Below are 17,735 nucleotides of genomic sequence, written 5' to 3' on the forward strand. Positions count from 1 at the left end.
GGACCCTTGTCATCACTCCTTCACGCTGTTCCACCAAGAACAGCGTGAAGAACAGGGTGGACACTGGGGAAAGAACTCCCCAGTGTCCAGCCTGTAACTGCCTCTCAATTAAAAGTCTTGATCATATCACCTCTCCTTCTTCTATTCACCAAACTCTGCAGTCCACATTCCCTCAGCCGATCCTCATAATTTACATTGTACAGTCCTGAAACCATCTTTGTTATCTGCCTCTGCACCCTTTCCACAGTTAATTTATCCCCTTCAAATCCTGGGGACCAAATTTGAGAACAGTACTCTAAGTGTGGTCTGATCAGGGTCTTATACAACGGAATGATGACTCTTCTATCTCTGCAGGTCAGTCCTTCTCAGTATTGCAGCAATACTCTGGATTACCTTCACCACCTTTGCGATATGCCCTCTGAATTTCAGTTTTCTATTGATCATCACCCCAGATCTCTTGTCTCCCCTACTTTCTCCAGTACAGCTCCTCCAATCAAGTATGCAGCCTCTCATCAATTTACGTTTTGCTGCATTAAACTAAAACCCCATTCATTTGCCCATCTGTCAAGTTTATTCAAATCCTCTTGCATGGCCACCACATTTGTACTATTACTAATAATCCTTCCAGCTTCACATCATCTGCAAACAACTGAATATCCCTTTGCAATCCATTGACGATGTCGTTGATATAAAGGTTAAACAGTACAGGTCCCAGTACTAAGCCCTGTGGAACCCCACTTGTAACCTTCTGCTTCCTTGATATTGCTCCATTTGTATTATATTTGTGAGTATTTTAGTTTTATTAGAGTTAACTGTCAGTCCATATATTTTTGCAGTATGGCATAGTTTGTCAAAGTGTTTTGCACCTTGGATAAAGATGAATCTAGTAATACTATATCGTCTGCATAGCTGAAGTCACAGACAGAGTTGTTTATTGTTGGTTGTTAATGTTGCACTGAATTCATCCTCAACCATCTTGAAAATGTAGTCTAGGGTTATTATAAAGAGGAAAGGAGCCAAGGTGTCTCACTGTAGAACTCCTGTGGTTATAGGAAATTTTTCTGTCAATTCCCAATTGACAAGAACACTGGCATGAAAATCTTGGTGAGGTGCTGCAATTGCTTCAATAATTTTGTTGGGAATACCATAATGATAAAGAATGCTAAACATGTCAGTTCTACTAATAGAAGATTGTGCTCTAATGCCACATTAGAGCATGTGAATGTGCTCTAATGTGGTTCTGTTCTTTAGGAATCCTGCTTGATTTTTCCTTAATAGTGGGGAAATAAAAGGTTCTATGTGATTAAGAATCATTTTATTGTAAAGTTTCGGATTTCTATTACCTATAGCTCTGAATATCATGGTAGTTTTCTGGTTTATCTAGGTGGTTTCCTTCTTTTTGCTATTGGTATGATTTTACCTTCTTTCCAGTGGGGAGGTTTTCCCCCTGTCCTGAGAGCATTATTGCATATATTAAGGAAAATGTTCTGTAGTTGGTTGCCACCATTGGAGTATGGCTTTGACTGTGATTCCATCAGTCCCTGTGGCTTTACCTGTTTTTTTTTGCTTTGTCGAGTGCTGTTTTGAGTTCGTCAAGAGTGAAGTTGTTGCAGTTTATAGGCATTTCTTCACTCATTCTGATTCTGGACAATGGAATTTGTGAAATGTTTTTAATGTTAAGTAAACTTTTAACCACCTAACCGCCCATTATGGATCAAATACACATCCTCATACACTTCGTATCCATCATATATTTCAATGCAATATCAGTGGTATTACAATTTTAATATACACTTTGCATCCATGATAACCTTGACATCTATAGAAATCTTGGCCAGTAGTGTGGTTAAAATAGTTTTTCCATTCTGATAATTCTTTGTCTTCTATAGTTTTACCATCTTTATCTTTAATTCTTCATTTTTTTGGGTTTCTTTTCTTTGTTTATTAAGATGTTTGACATATGTTTTGTATGTGGGATTCTTTGTCTCTTTTTAAGGCTCATATACTTGGTTATTTATTATCTCGAAGTTCAGCTTTATCTGTTCACTGTTGAGTTGTCTCATTCTTTGCTTGAGGATATGTCTGTGATTAATCAGTTTTTATAGAATTCTGTGACACCCAGTTTTCTGCTGGTTTGGGGATATATTTATCCAGTGCTTCTGTTGCCGCTTCTTTGATTAAATATTGAAGTTGTTATTTTCAGTGTTATTACTTGTAAGCACTAGATTTTTTAGTTGTTTGCAATTGGCTTCTTTATATTTATTTTGGGTTGAGGAATTGTCTAAACTGTTCCATTTTATGTTAAAGATACCAAGCAATTTTAAACCTGGTTTTACTCCATTTTTTCCAAGTAAGCAAACAGACAAAATGTCAAGTTTGCGCCTGCAATATATGCAAGACTAGCTGATCCCACAGGTAGTGCAAGACCAAGGCAACTCGTGGTAGAAGAAAACCAGGTTTAAAATTGCTTGGTATCTTTGACATAACTATACCCAAGTTAAAAATACTTTCTACATCTGTTCCATTTTATATATCTTGTTGCTATTTTCTTTGATGTGTTAGCCAAAGTTTGATGTGAGCACTAATAATTCTGTGATCCATGTTAAGAAAGAGAGTGTTGTAGGCTCTACAGTTCTGTATTGATCTAACCCATTTACCATTTATAAGTATGTGATTGAGTTGAGATTTTGTTCCACATGGGTGCTCTCTTATCCATTTTCTGTTTGCATGGTGAGGAAATTTGCTGTGAAGAATGGTATAGTTGTAGTCATTGGAAAGTTCTGAAAGTGATATGTATATTGCCCTATATTTCTGGTGGATCCTACTAAGTTTGCTCCAATTTGTGCATTAAAATCTCCACCTATTATGTGGCAGTAGGAGGTTTGAAAGATAAGTGGCAAGTTCTTCATAAAATTTTGATTTATTGTCATTTTCAGCAACTTCTGTCGGCACATATACTGAGGTAATAGTTGCCTTGGAGTTTGAGTCCAATGTTCTGTTTGAAACTTTCTCTATATAATTTTATTATTATATTTTATTATATAATTTTGTTACTGACTAAGATTCCTATTCCACCGTTACCATGTTTTTCTGCTGAAGAATATATGAAAGTCCATTTTTTTTGTCTGTTGATGCAATTTCATTCCAGTCTGTGTCAGTTTTCTAGTGGTGTTCTTGGACACAAATTGCATCAATTCTGTTCAGTTCAGCTACGCTGCATAGCTCAAAGAATTTTCCACATTTTAAGAGTGTGCGTATGTTATAACTGGAAACAATTAAAGGTGTTTTCCAGATTTGGGATATAGAAGGTTTGCTCTTTTCCTTGTCAATCAACTGGTTTCTGGGAAGGCTTTTGCCAGACTATGTCATGTTCACTCTTAAAGTGGAAAGATCAGGGCAAACTCTAGATTTATTTGTTCTGTTTCCTTTCATAATCATTTTTGAATCCACACATAGGGAGGTTAGCCCTAATATGCTTCACCTGTTGGTCTGTGGGAGGTATTTCATTTCCCTCCTACCACCCATTTCTGGGAGGCTTTCCCCTATCCACCACCTGAGGACATGCCCTCTTGGGATTACAGGCTCCCCCCCCCCCCCATTCTGCAGTACAAGAGCAATATTAGTTAACTAGGAAAATTTAATACTTATTACTAGTCAGATTCATGTTTTGATATCCTTTCACTTAACATGCTCTTCATTCTACACTCTTTCTTATGGCATTAAGGAATAGGAGGCAGTAACTACGAAAATCTAAACTTTGTGTAGTAAACAGCTGAGCTAAGAACGTGAACTGATGATCCTAAATGTGATGTTTCCCTACTAGAGAAATGTTGCATGTTTATGATGAAATAATAGCCCTTGGTATATCTGCAGATGTACAAATTTCTTTGCAGCACATCTGGTTACCAAAACACTTTTTTTTGTATCATCATATGCTGAACTACAATCTGAGCTGTTGTATCTTGATAAGCAGTGGCTACAAGATGACTGCAACAACAGAATATACTGAAGTTCCTCTACCCTTAGAATAACTAGAACATCAGGATATGAAAGACAGATTAATCTTCTCTAGTGTTGCAATAGAACTAGCTCTGCACTACTGCAATACAGTATATTGCTATTTATCCAGTACCATTTATACACTTGGATCAGAATTCTGGAAATTTCTTCAATTTTGAGTTTTTTTGTCTCATGTCAGCTATAAATTGAGTTGATTAAAATGAGAAGATCTGGTAACCCTTATTCTGCTCCACTCTTCTAAATACTGTATTTTCAAAGCACTGATGAAATTTCCTATTACTGGTAAATACTAATTACAGATGACAGTTTTTTGAGACAAGATGGTCATCACTACAACTTGTACTACAACTCTGAGTGATCCTTGACCTCTCAAAAAAAATTTTCTGCTATCCTGTTTTGTCGATTGCTATTTCTTCCAGTTTCTAAAACTTACTTTTGCCACATCATTAAAGTTAACCTCTCAGCTTGGGTCATGAGTTAACTGTCATTTTATTCATTGAAAATTAAATTATTATATGGGAACCTCCATGGAGTCAACTTGTCATACTAAGCAAGTGCTCTTTGAGAATTAGAATCCATAAAAGCTCTCTTTTGAAGCTGTTGAGTGATAAAATATAATCCGATTCTCTGTTCACAATAGTAGTGCCACAAACTTTATTGCTAGAGTAATCTTAGTTCATTATTTAATATGATCTGGCATATTCTGATTTTCTATAATATCAGCCTCTAAGTGGTTGCAAAATTTGTAGCACATCAATGCCACGTGTGAATAAGATTAAATGTGAAAGGTGGTATGTTCGGTTTTATTGAACCGAATATACCACCTTTCATTTAGTAAGTAATTCAGTGACCATTAGTTTCATAGGTTTTTCTTTAGAAGAAAGGGAATCTGAGATTAATAAAATGGTGATGTGAAAGATGCTTAATATATAGATTAATTGAAATTGCATAAGCAAAAAACACAAGAACTATAGTTATATATTTTAGATTAATATGAATACCCTTGTAACATGTTTATAACAAAATTACTTTCAGATGTTGTATTGAGGCCTCAAAAACAGAAATTTTTGAAAAGGAATAAATCAAAAAATCAGACAGAAGTTATTGATGCCCTTGTCGAGATGGTAAATATTTTTATCCTACAATAATTTTCAAATATTTTTTTTCAAGTATTGTACATACATACATGGGTGTGCAATTGAAGGAATTGCAAAGATAGTTATTCACTTTCCTTCGACTTGAAAACTTTTAAGTGCAAAAATTCTATCTTTCATCCTGTCCACTCTTAACAGTAGATGATAAATGGCAGTAGTAGTTAATAATTATGCTACTTCTTATCTGTAAATGCATTTAAATTTTAAACTGTAAGATTACTGGCATTCGAGTACTGTAAAGTCTAGTCTATAATTCAAAATTACTCTTATTTCTAGAATCATAAACATAAGATCATATGTATTGTAATTTCAGTTCTAGGTTGAATGTTATTAATAGATCCACCATTTATATACTTAAAGAGCAGGGGGAAAAAAAATTAAGCCTTTCTTTTCCTTCTATGAATATTTATTTTACAGATTGTATTCAATTAATTTTGACCAAATATTATTATAGTAATTCCCCCTTATCCACTGGGGATATGTTCCAGGACATCCCGCAGATAGTACCGAACCCTATATATATATATATATATATATATAGGGTTAATAACAATAACTAATAATAAGGGATTAATAACAATAACTAATAATAAAATAGAACAATTATAGCAACAAACTAATAAAAGTTATCTGAATGCGAATGGAATCTTAGTAACCTCAGCATACTTTTTTTTTATTATTTATTTATTTATTATTTTATGAAGTCGAGAACTTTCACCTTTTTCATTTAAAAGGAAGCACTTTATGGCTTCTCTTTGGCATATCCGAATTGCCAACATCACTACCCTTGCACTTTGGGGCCATTACTAAGTAAAATAAGAGTTACTCGAACACTAGCACTGTGATACTGTGACAGTTGAACTGAGAACTACTCAGAACCGCATACAATTGAATACTTATGAATTGTCTATTAGTAAAAGAGAGCCATATGGTTTCATTTTGGCAGTGTAAAATTACAAACAAAGGCAAAGTGGATATTAGATCCAACATTATTCCATAGCTGAATGTTTGTAGAAACTATGAAAGTTTAGAAAGTTGACCCGAGAGTTTACAAGAATACAATCCTCGACTTCCCCGAGTCGCCTTAGCTTGCACTACTTGACTTAGGTAGCTAAGACAACTCGGGGGGTGCCGAGGATTGTATTCTCGTAAGCTCTCAGGTCAACTTCCAAAACTTTCATAGTGTCTACAAATATTCAGCTTTGAAATAAGGTTGGATCTAATATCCACTTTGCCGATGTAATTGTAAATTGTTTATTATTGGAATTTTCCATTTAATATTTTTAGACCGGGATTGACTGCAGATAGTAAACCCACAGATAAGGGACTACGGTATTATTATTATTATTATTATTATTATTATTATTACTCCAGGTAGTCAGGGACTCATTGAGGGAGGCCACATACTACACTCATCAGCATCATAATTATTCCTGAATTTATTCACACTGCTTGCACTCACAACATCCATTGGCAATCCATTCCAATCATGCACCACCCTATGAGAGAAAAATCTAGCCCTCATTCCTTTCTTAGCAGCATTCATAATCAGCTCCCAAGGATGCCCTCATGTCCTTCCCCCCCCCCCCCTCCATTAATTGAAAAATTCCATCAGCTGAAATCCTGTATGACCCTTTCAGAAGTTAGTAAGTCTCAATCATATCACCCCTTTGCATAATCAGTATGAGCCTCCGTAGCTCAGTCAGTATAGATGAATTTTTCGTCTTTCATCCCTCAGAACAGGCAAACCGGCCCCGTGAACACACACATGAATTACATTAAAAAATACATACTTTATCCCTCGTTAAGAGGACTCAACCAATCCTAAGGGGCAGTCGAGGAACGCGGAACCCCACATGAATAAAATAAATAATAAATTTTTAGCATTTTGTAAAAATTGGTTAGGACTCTCATTTAGCAATGGGGTTGACAGTGAATCTCTACTTTGCAATGAACAACATGGGCAGTCGAGGAACGCGGAACCCCACATGAATAAAATAAATAATAAATTTTTAGCATTTTGTAAAAATTGGTTAGGACTCTCATTTAGCAATGGGGTTGACAGTGAATCTCTACTTTGCAATGAACAACATGGGGGAAGGTCATATTTTAGCAACTTACTCACATTCTTTAACAATGCTGCCATTGAACTAGACATTGGGAATCGATACACCATGATATTTTTATATTTTACTAAGGCTTTTGACAGAATACAGCTTGGCAGACTGCTGTATAAATTGGAGAAAATGGGTCTAGGTTATAGAATATTAGCATGGATAACAGGGTGGCTGACTGCCAGATATCAAAAAGTGGTATACAGGGGATGTGAGTCTGCAAGATTTAAGCAGATTAAAGCAGCTCTTCCATCCAATTTCTCTGCCTCCGGACCTGATGGCTTTCCTGCGTCTAGGCTTCAGAAGGGTGCCGTTGAAGATTCTTCAAGACTTAGTGGACATTCTCATTTCCAGTAAAGTAATACCACCATACTTACGTGCTTCAAGAACTATCTTCATTCCGAAGAAAGAAACTTCAAGCTGTGCATCAGACTGTAGACCTATTACCATCTCCCCTGTGTTACTTAGACTCTATCATAAAATAGTAGTTAAACGACTTCAGCAACATATACAGTATGATTATAGACAGAGAGCTTTTGTCCCTTCGGACGGCTCTGCCGAGAATATATATATCTTCTTTCTTCTCTTCTCTCTGATTCCCGATGCCACCTTAAGCCTCTATATATGCCGTCGCTGGACCTCCAAAAGGCCTTTGATAGCGTCTCTCTTCCTGCTCTCCTTCGAACGCTGTCTATTGCTGGATGTTCAGAACCTCTTCTTTCCTATGTTATGGAGCTATACCTTGGTAGTTCCATCACTTTCACTACAGGGTCCCATGCAACTTCTATTCCCGCAGTGCGGGGTGTTCGCCAGGGTGATCCTCTATCTCCCCTTTTCTTTAACTGCATCATAGATGACTTTCTTCATTCTGTTCCTAGCCATATAGGCTACTCTCTAGGTGCTTCTTCCTTTAATGCTATGGCCTCTGCGGACGATCTTATTCTTATAGCTTCTACTAAGATAGACAGGAACTCCTTGACCGGGCAGTTGAATTCTTCTCTATTCGAGGCCTTTCTATTAATATAGAGAAGTCCTGCTCTTTAGCTCTTGTTCCCTCTGGTCATGACAAGAAGCTTAAGGTCGAGACTATAGAGTTTCCCCTGCATGGGAAGTTGTTGCATGCTTTGACCATCCTGGAAGAGTGGAGATACCTCGGTTTCATGTTCACCCCAAAGGGAAGGTCTTCTGTCCCTTCTATCTTAGAAGCTGGGATCACTTCTTTGAGGAAAGCTCCTCTCAAGCCCCAGCAAAGACTGTTTCTCCTTTCCTACTATCTCCTACCTCGCTTTTACCACAAGTTGGTGCTTGGTAGAACATATATCTCAGTACTGTCCTAAATGGACAGGGCTATCCGTTCAGCCGTGAGATCATGGCTCCGACTGCCACCTGACACTCCTACTGCATATTTCCATGCGAGGGTGAAGGATGGTGGGCTTGGGGGTTCCATCACTTAGATGGCTGATCCCATGCCTGTGGCTGTCAAGAATCGCACAGTTAGGACTATCTTCTTCCCCCATCTGCAGGGAGGCTTTCTATAGCCCATTAATACAAGAAGACTTTAGGTGGGCTAAAGGCTGGTCCCATTATCAAGGTACTTTAATCAAGTCAGCACCCGCAGAACACGAGATGGGCATCTCTGTTGCACTGTTCTGTAGGTGGTGCTCCTTTAAAAGCGTCATATCTGCTGCCTCCCTAGCATGATTGGGTAAGGGATGGCAGCAGATATGACTGCCATCCCTGGGTTCGAGTATATTGACCTTATCAGGACGAGGATCAATGCCCTGCCTACTCGAGCCCGCACAGCTCGATGGGGGTAGTGACAACTCCAACTGTAAGGCTGGCTGCCACTACAGTGAGACATTGTCTCATATAGCCCAGTGTAGCTTCCACACCAATGGGGTCCGCGTGAGGAGGCATGATGCCGTGGTCTCCATTCTGAACAACCGCTTTAAGAACAAAGGTTGGGAGACTGCGGTGGAACCACATTATAGGACCTCTGTGAGTTTGCGTACGCCAGACTTAGTGATTAAAAGAGATGGTGACGTTTGGGTAGTTTGGCTAGCCTATAGCCATAATAATAAATTATTATAAAAATAACCAAGATCTAGTTAGTAAGATATGGGAGGAGCATGGGGCAACTCCGAGGTTTACCAGCGCCACCATCTCTTTACATGGCGTATGGAGTGCAGATAGTTATAAGGACTTAAAACAGCTTGGGCTTATGCAAAGGAATATAAAAGTTCTTTCCTTGAGGGGCCCTACAGGGCACACTGGTGGCATGGTGTTGCCACCAGAGAATGACTACAGTGATAACTCGGAAAGGCATAGGGTAAAACACTTGTAAAGGCTTAAGCCTATATCAAGTCTGGCGAAATGTCTGGACGTGTTGTAAGGATAGTACTGTCCATAACCAGTACAAAGATTAATAAAAAAATAACTAGCGGTGTACCATAAGGATCAGTGCTTGGTCCGCTGTTATTCAATCTGTATATTAATGATATTGGGAAGGATTTGACAAGTGACATACAGCTATTTGCTGATGATGCAAAGATAGGTAGGGTAATCAGAAATGCTGCTGGTATGCAGTACTTGCAGAATGATTTGAATAGGCTGGAATTATGGGTATGGGAAAATGGATGTCAGTTCAATGTCAGTAAATGTAAAGCCGAATATAAAAATTATATAAAGTTCGGCGATTCCAAGCATAAGCAAATACCTGGATAGCTCCACCTTTGCTATGAGTTGTCTCAGCTTGCACTACCTTAAGAGTCAGTTGCTGCTATCCAGGTATTTGCTTACGCTTGGAATCGCCGAACTTTATATAATTTCTATATTCGGCATGAAACTCTTTAGAGTTTCTTATTCGGCTAAGAAACGATATGGGATGTAATATCCCTTAACTTAAACATGAAAGTACAGATATTTTGTACTGAAAATAACAGTACATCATCACTGTGTAGAAACAAGCAAATCAAAGGAACGGGAATACCAGGTACATACAGCAGTCGGTGGTTTACCAATTAAAAACTTGCCACTTGCTAGAAATTAATATTAATAATATTGTTAAAATTATTATTAAAAACTATTTTTGATGGTTACATAAGATAAGAATCTCCCAAACTTTTGGGAGAGAGAAACAATCGTTTCGATTCAGATTTGGCGCCCATGTAAAAGGGCATCACAACTTTCTTTGAAAAGGCGTTCATATTTAAAGCTGCTTCTGTGGAAAAGACGAACTTCATTCCAGTGGATACTGTGTTTAGTGTCAATACTATGTTGTGCCAGACCAAACTTTTGAGGTTTCATGTATTCAATATAATATTGATGTTCATTGATTCTTTTTTCCTGCAGAATGGCCTGTTTGTCCAAAGTATGTCAGATTACATTCACAAGGTTTCTGATAAATGCCAGCTAATGATAGAGGTGACAGTTTGTCTTTTGTAGATGGCAACAGATGAGAAATTTGTTGATAGGAAAATTATTATTACATCACACCTCCAGGGAGTCCAAAGACTCATCGAGGGAGGGCAGCTACTCTACAACTCTTCATCTCACTACACTAACCTTCATCATCTAACACCACCGGCATCTACCGCTGACTACCACCACTAGTACTTTCACAGACAATCACAAACATCCATGCCCACGGCGGGATTCGAACCCACAGCCTTTTGACTGGAGAGTGGATACGCTAATCACTCGGCCAACCAGGCCAGCATGTGGGAATAAGGTGATACTTCTTCAAAATTCTTCCAATCGGTTCAGAGATGCCAGAAATATAAGGGATTGGAACCCTGTGGTCTGTTGAAGAATCCTGAGATGTTGGAACATTGGAGTCAGTTATCTGCTGGATATGATTAGTGTTGTAACCATTAAATTCCATTTTGATAGTGAGAAGTTGTTATTGTAAGCTTGAGGGAGAGGAGCACACCTTATGTGCTCTATTAATTAAAGACTTCATAACACAAATTTTTCAAGAGGTGTGATGAGCCGACTTTTCATGAATGTATTTGCCAGTAAAGGTAGGCTTTCGATAAACACTGGTTGATAATTACCAGAGGTTGTGTATGTAAGAAGGATGTCCAAGAATGGTAAACTACCAGCCTTTTCTTTTTTCCATGGTGAACTGAATGTGTGTGAAGACTATTGATCTGTTGTAGGAAAGTGGCAAGTTCATTTTCAGAATGCGGCCAAACAGCAAAGACATCAGCATAACGTAACCAATGAGAGGATTGGGGATGAATGGATGAGAACAAGGTATCTTCCAGATGGTTCAAAAAATAGTTTGCCAAAGGTTTGAGATAATAATATTTTTAATATTATATAAGGTTTTATTCCCATTCCTTTGATTTGCTTGTTTCTACACACTGATCATGTACTGTTATTTTCAGTACGAAATATCTGTACTTTCATTAAAGTTGATTACTGTAGTTATCGTGTAATTTATTGTTTATTTGATACTGTATTTAACTCATTTATCATTTCTTCTGGTTCTCTTTTGTCATCAGTGTAGCAAAATTATTTTTTTTTACCATTGATATTAATCCCTTTGTCACTCCAGTCTAGTTTATTCAGTGCATATTCTAATACTGCATTGAATAATTTGGTGTACTGCTTTATTTATTTGGAATGGATGGCTGTGTTCATATATAAGAATACTAGCATTAAATTTTTTCTTATATTTTGTTTATTAGCTTATATATAATTTTAGCTTACTCCATGTTTCTTCATGGCTAATAGGATTGCTTTTACACCTGAACTTAAGGCTTTTTATAACCTGTAAAATTTAAGTACAATGGAAAGTTGTATTCTCTCTATTTTTCTCTTAGCTAATTCAATGTCTGCAGATGGCTGATTGTCCCCCCCCCACCCCCCCCCCCCCCCACCCCCCCCCCCCCCCACCCCCCCCCCCCCCCACCCCCCCCCCCCCCCACCCCCCCCCCCCCCCACCCCCCCCCCCCCCCACCCCCCCCCCCCCCCACCCCCCCCCCCCCCCACCCCCCCCCCCCCCCACCCCCCCCCCCCCCCACCCCCCCCCCCCCCCACCCCCCCCCCCCCCCACCCCCCCCCCCCCCCACCCCCCCCCCCCCCCACCCCCCCCCCCCCCCACCCCCCCCCCCCCCCACCCCCCCCCCCCCCCACCCCCCCCCCCCCCCACCCCCCCCCCCCCCCACCCCCCCCCCCCCCCACCCCCCCCCCCCCCCACCCCCCCCCCCCCCCACCCCCCCCCCCCCCCACCCCCCCCCCCCCCCACCCCCCCCCCCCCCCACCCCCCCCCCCCCCCACCCCCCCCCCCCCCCACCCCCCCCCCCCCCCACCCCCCCCCCCCCCCACCCCCCCCCCCCCCCACCCCCCCCCATTCTAAACATAGTCTGCCAGTCCTTACTTTCCACAGTGAATATAACAAATGTATTTCTTGCATTCTATGAAGCAGATTGATTCACAAAACTAGACAGACAGATTTCCCTGTATGTGTAGAGTGAGGCCAAATAATTGTCACAGGGCACTTCATATGTTCCAGGATATGAAAAAGAATAGAGTATTAAGTGAATCAGGATTGCTAGTTTGAAGTACGGTGTGAACTGTGATGTAAAGCTTGTATTTACTTAGTGCTTCAGCTGTCTTTTCAGGTATATATTCTGAACATGTGGGATAGCAGTGCTTTGGTCTTGTATTAGGGATGTAGGTATGTAGTATTCTGTTTATTTTATAGTGATTGTAGCCACTGGCTAAAAAAAAAAAGTGTGGTGAATGTTGTTGAATTCTGAGGCACAAGTTGTGTTGCCTTAACATATAGTGCTAGTTCTGAGTTTAAACCTTTACATCATGTTCAAACCACACTTCAAACTACCAACTGTGATCCATCATTAAAGGACAGACTTCTTTGTTGACACATCCTGGAGAGTGACATGCCCTTCATAATTTGGTTCACTGTGGACAAACAGGAAGATTTATTGGCATCTGCAATCCATGAAACACCTGTTTGTTGCCAGAATTGCAGAAGGAGACCCATATGAAGACCAAGATCTGGATGGATGGATGGATGTATTCAGTAATTAATTTCTGTGTGATGATACAACGTAAGTTCTCTTTTACGGGAATGTACGGCACCATCTAAGTTCCTCCAAATTTTATCCGGGCTCCGGAACTGGCATAGCTGATGAATCAGGCCTATGGCTGGGTCAGTATTCCTGACTGTAATCTGTGCGTGTCCACGTCCGGTTTGCCTGCTTGCGGGATGAAACACCCCAGATAAACTGCGGGGAAAAACCCTGCTGTCCACGCCCATGACCGGCTAACTTGGCTATGACTGAGGAAGATCCTTTAGCGCCTCACATCGTCGACGGGAATCGAACCTAGGACACTCCTTCCCCAGGCATATGGTTGTGAAGCACAAAGCCACTAGGCTAACCGTGCAGACGATGTATTCAGTAACACCCTGCATGACTAAAATATATGATCTGACAGTGGATGCTGAGCATAACAGATGAATTTGGAGAACAGTTGTTTTTTAGGTGATTTTCCCACTCACGAAAGGTAGTTAACCTATAGTACATTAGTACTGTGAGTGAGTTAGGAGTGTTTTCAATTTTTATTTATTTGTTACTTATTCTGGAAGCCCTTACTCTGAAGTCCAAACTTGGAACTTTTTCGAGCCACTTCAGGCCTCCAATAAGCATGGTGGTGGTCTCACAGTGGGTGATGAAATGCATCTCCCACTTAAAGACAATCACAAACATCCATGCCCACAGCAAGATTCAAACCTGCAACCTATTGGTAGGAGAGCAGATCACTAAATGCTAGTTTCCTATTGCTAGCCGACCAGGCTAGCAACAGGAAACTAGCAGTGTGAAAGTTTTTCCACTTGGTTATGCTATCAATTAAAGATGCCAAGAAATTATATTCTTGTTTTAATCCTTTATCCAAGCAAACCAAGTTTGTTAGTGAAGTAATTTCATGATGGGGCACCTCATATATAGAGACTAACAACTTTGCATCACATACCTTAGTATCCCATAATACAAAGCACATATCCTTGCAGACATTTATAATGCTGCGCATTATAGGAAGGGTCACTACCCAGACTGGTTTTGACCTTTATTGAAGTCTCATCGGTGGGAACCAGACCCAGAAGTGATACCAAGGTTGAAGTAATGAATTTTGCATTACTTCACTTTCCCAGTCAAATATTGATGGAACAACATCAGCTGAAATTACCAATAATGAACCTAGTATAACTACTGAACAGTTACAAGATGAAATGCATAAACATGAAACTATTCTACATAGAGAAGCCGGAGAAAAAACAGAAAAGCAAGTATGACAACTGAAAGAACTTAATATGCAGACAAGATCATCAAAAAGGAAAGATGAATTAATAATAAAAAAAATTGAGGATAAACAAAAAAAAAAATTTAAAAAAGAACTACATCTAAAAGAAAAAAAAGTAATAAAAAATGTAAAGGTTGCAGATTGTCAAATGAAAACTTTTGAGGCTCAGAAGAGTTTATGGACTATGAAGAACCATCTCATGCTAATAAACAGAAAGTGAGAAATACAATTAAACAAAATATAATAAAATTTACTGATTCAAAGTTTTCTCGGTATGATTACCATCTACATGAAAGAAAATAACTAGCTTCCAAATCAAGAATGATAGGCATGAAATTGAAATAATGGAAAGCAACTGTAAAGAACTGTGGAAAACAGTTTACAAGAATCAGGCCACACAGTTGCTCTTTCACAGATTGAAGACCTCATCAGGTTCATCCAAAATCTAGAGGTTAAAGAGCATATCCTTTCTGCATTGTCTCATTAAATGTAGAGAATTCCACAGGTCAATTAAACAAGAAAGTATATGGAAAGGTATGCTATGCCATAATATCAAGTTTTTGTTTCTCCAAGAAACATACTTCTGCAGATATAAAGATATGGGAACTTTAACAGATAGATATCCATTCCTTTCTTATTGGAGCTTTGGAAGATTTAACAGGGCTAGAGTAGGTGTTCTTATTCTTGCTCCCTCTTTGGTCATTCTGTAATATGCAAAGGGATGTTTATGCTCCATCTAATGGAACAGTTAGATGAAAATTCTTCCAGGAATTGGAGTCATATTTATATGGTGCCCACTACACCATAGCAGCTGGAGACTGGAATTGTATTGAAAACTCCAAATTAGACAAAATAGGAGGGCACTCCAGGAGTGGAAAAATGAGATGTGCACAGTTAAAAACATATCTTGACAATTATTAATTAACTTAAGGAATTCACAACGTACAATAGAATATAAATTAAATTAAAATTTAATATATATTTCCAGTATTTCGGCAACGTCACATTGCCATTTTCAAAGGACGGGTTCACCACTCTCCCCATCCTTGGCCAACTTCTTTATGGAGACTTTTGAAGAGAAAGCCTTAAACTCTGCCCCACAAAAACCAACCATATGGCTTCGCTACATTGATGATGTGTTCGCTATTTGGCCACATGGCTCTGAAACACTCTTCTCCTTCTTAACATACTTAAACAACCAACACCTCAGAATCAAGTTCACCCTGGAGAAAGAGGAAAACAACAGCCTCCCTTTCCTAGACACACCAGTCACCTGCCAGCCTGATGGAATCTTGGTTTTCTATGTTTATAGAAAACCCACCCATTCAGGCAGATACATTCACCAGTAATTCCCCCCCCCCCTCACAACAATATGGAGTTATTAAGACACTATACAATAGGGCTAAACTAATCTGTTCAAATGACAATGCCCTAACCATTGAACTAAATCACATCAACACTTTTTCAGCCAATGGCTACTCCCCCCCAAAAAAAATCCAAAAAATATTGAAACCAGTAAACCACAACCCTCACCCCCCCCCCCCCCCCATTCACAACAAGGATTACTCTAAATCCATCACCATTCCCTACATCCGAGGCACCTCGGAAAAAATTACCAACATCTTAAGAAAACATAACTTGACCTCTTGTTACAGACCATATAGAAAATTGGCATCCTTTATCCGCTCCACTAAAGACCAACTACTTCCCTTAGACCTACATGGTGTATACCAGGTCCCTTGCAGCTGTAAGCTGTCCTACTTTGGCCAAACAGGCAGGACAGTGAATATCAGAATTTCAAAACACAAGTACTACATCTGTTTTCACCAGTATAGCCACTCTGGTCTTGCAAACCATGCTCTGGATGCACGCCACAGAATTATTATTATTACGGGCGACTCCAAGGAGTCCTTAGACTTATCGAGGAAGGCCCTAAACATCATGTCCATCACAACTATTCGATATTCACACAGTATCTATCATACTTTGCCTTGAACTCATTTACTGTCATAGCACCCACAACAGACTCTGGCAGCTTATTCCACTCATTCACCACTCTAAAAGTAAAAAAACCCAGCTCTAACACCCTTACTAACCACACTCTTGCCCAGCTTCCATGGATGTCCCCTAGTCCTCCCATCACCAGTCCTGTTCTCAAAAATATCCTCTGAATTAATCCTATAGAAACCCTTCAGCAATTGGAATGTCTCAATCATATCTCCCCTTTTCCGCCTATCAACCAATTTCTGCAACCCACAAATCTTCAACCTGTTTTCATAAGGTTCATTCCATAGACCTGCTATCATCTTGGTCACTTGCCTCTGGATCCTCTCAACCTCCTCCCCATCAAGAAGAAACCTAGGTGACCGGATCTGGTCGCAGTAGTCGAGATGGGGGTCTTATCAAGGCTCGATACAAAGGAACAATAACTTGCTTATCTCTGCTCATCAAAGTATTCTTCAGCATCCAAGTGATTTGATGAGATGATTTAGCCACTTTTGCAATGTGCCCCCTAAACTTCAACTCCCTATCTACCAACACTCCCAACTCCCTGAAAGCCTCATCAATCTCCTGAAGTACAGTTCCACCAATGTGATATACTGCTGCTAATCTTTTCACCCCAAAATGCATAACCTTACATTTTGCCACATTAAATTGACATCCATTCTCCTTAGCCCAGACCTCCAATCTATCCAAATCAACCTGCAAAATTTTGACATCTTCTGCATTCACTATTGCCCTACCCAACCTTGCATCATCAGCGAACGAATGAACCGTTCTGTTCATTTGTTCTGAACAAATGAACCGGTGGAAGAAAGCCAAAGTAATACACCTTAACAAGTTCAAGTTTGAAAGACTTTTCATGGAATCAGCCTCAGCCCTAAGAAACATGCCAAACCTCAACAAATTTGGTTGCATGAGACTGCCCCAAATTTGGGAGACTTACATCATGTGCCAAACAGCTAAGAATACCTAAAAAGCCCACTAGGGGGCATCATCAGGACTTTTAGGAGAAACGATAGCTTCCCACTTCGTCCTCATTTACTGTATGTAGTGCCTGCGTGCACCTGTCTTTATTGTAAGTTGCTTTGAAAATGGCAACGTGACGTTGCCG

At 39.7% G+C, this 17,735-nt stretch overlaps 1 protein-coding gene across 1 annotated transcript in view; it reads left to right on the top strand.

Moving 5' to 3' along the window:
- LOC150106274 (coiled-coil domain-containing protein 125-like) overlaps positions 1-17,735 on the top strand; it is a 272,049-nt gene that overhangs the window by 236,595 nt on the left and 17,719 nt on the right. The window contains exon 9 of the mRNA XM_090392299.1: positions 5,056-5,144. Within this exon, the coding sequence (XP_090248425.1) occupies positions 5,056-5,144 (89 nt within the window). The remainder of the gene's footprint in view (positions 1-5,055; positions 5,145-17,735) is intronic.

This window comes from Typopeltis vanoorti, chromosome 5 (genome assembly GCF_054136105.1).
Source record: "Typopeltis vanoorti isolate ZY-2024b chromosome 5, IOZ_Tvanoo_1.0, whole genome shotgun sequence".
Classification (NCBI taxonomy): Eukaryota; Metazoa; Arthropoda; class Arachnida; order Uropygi; family Thelyphonidae; genus Typopeltis; species Typopeltis vanoorti.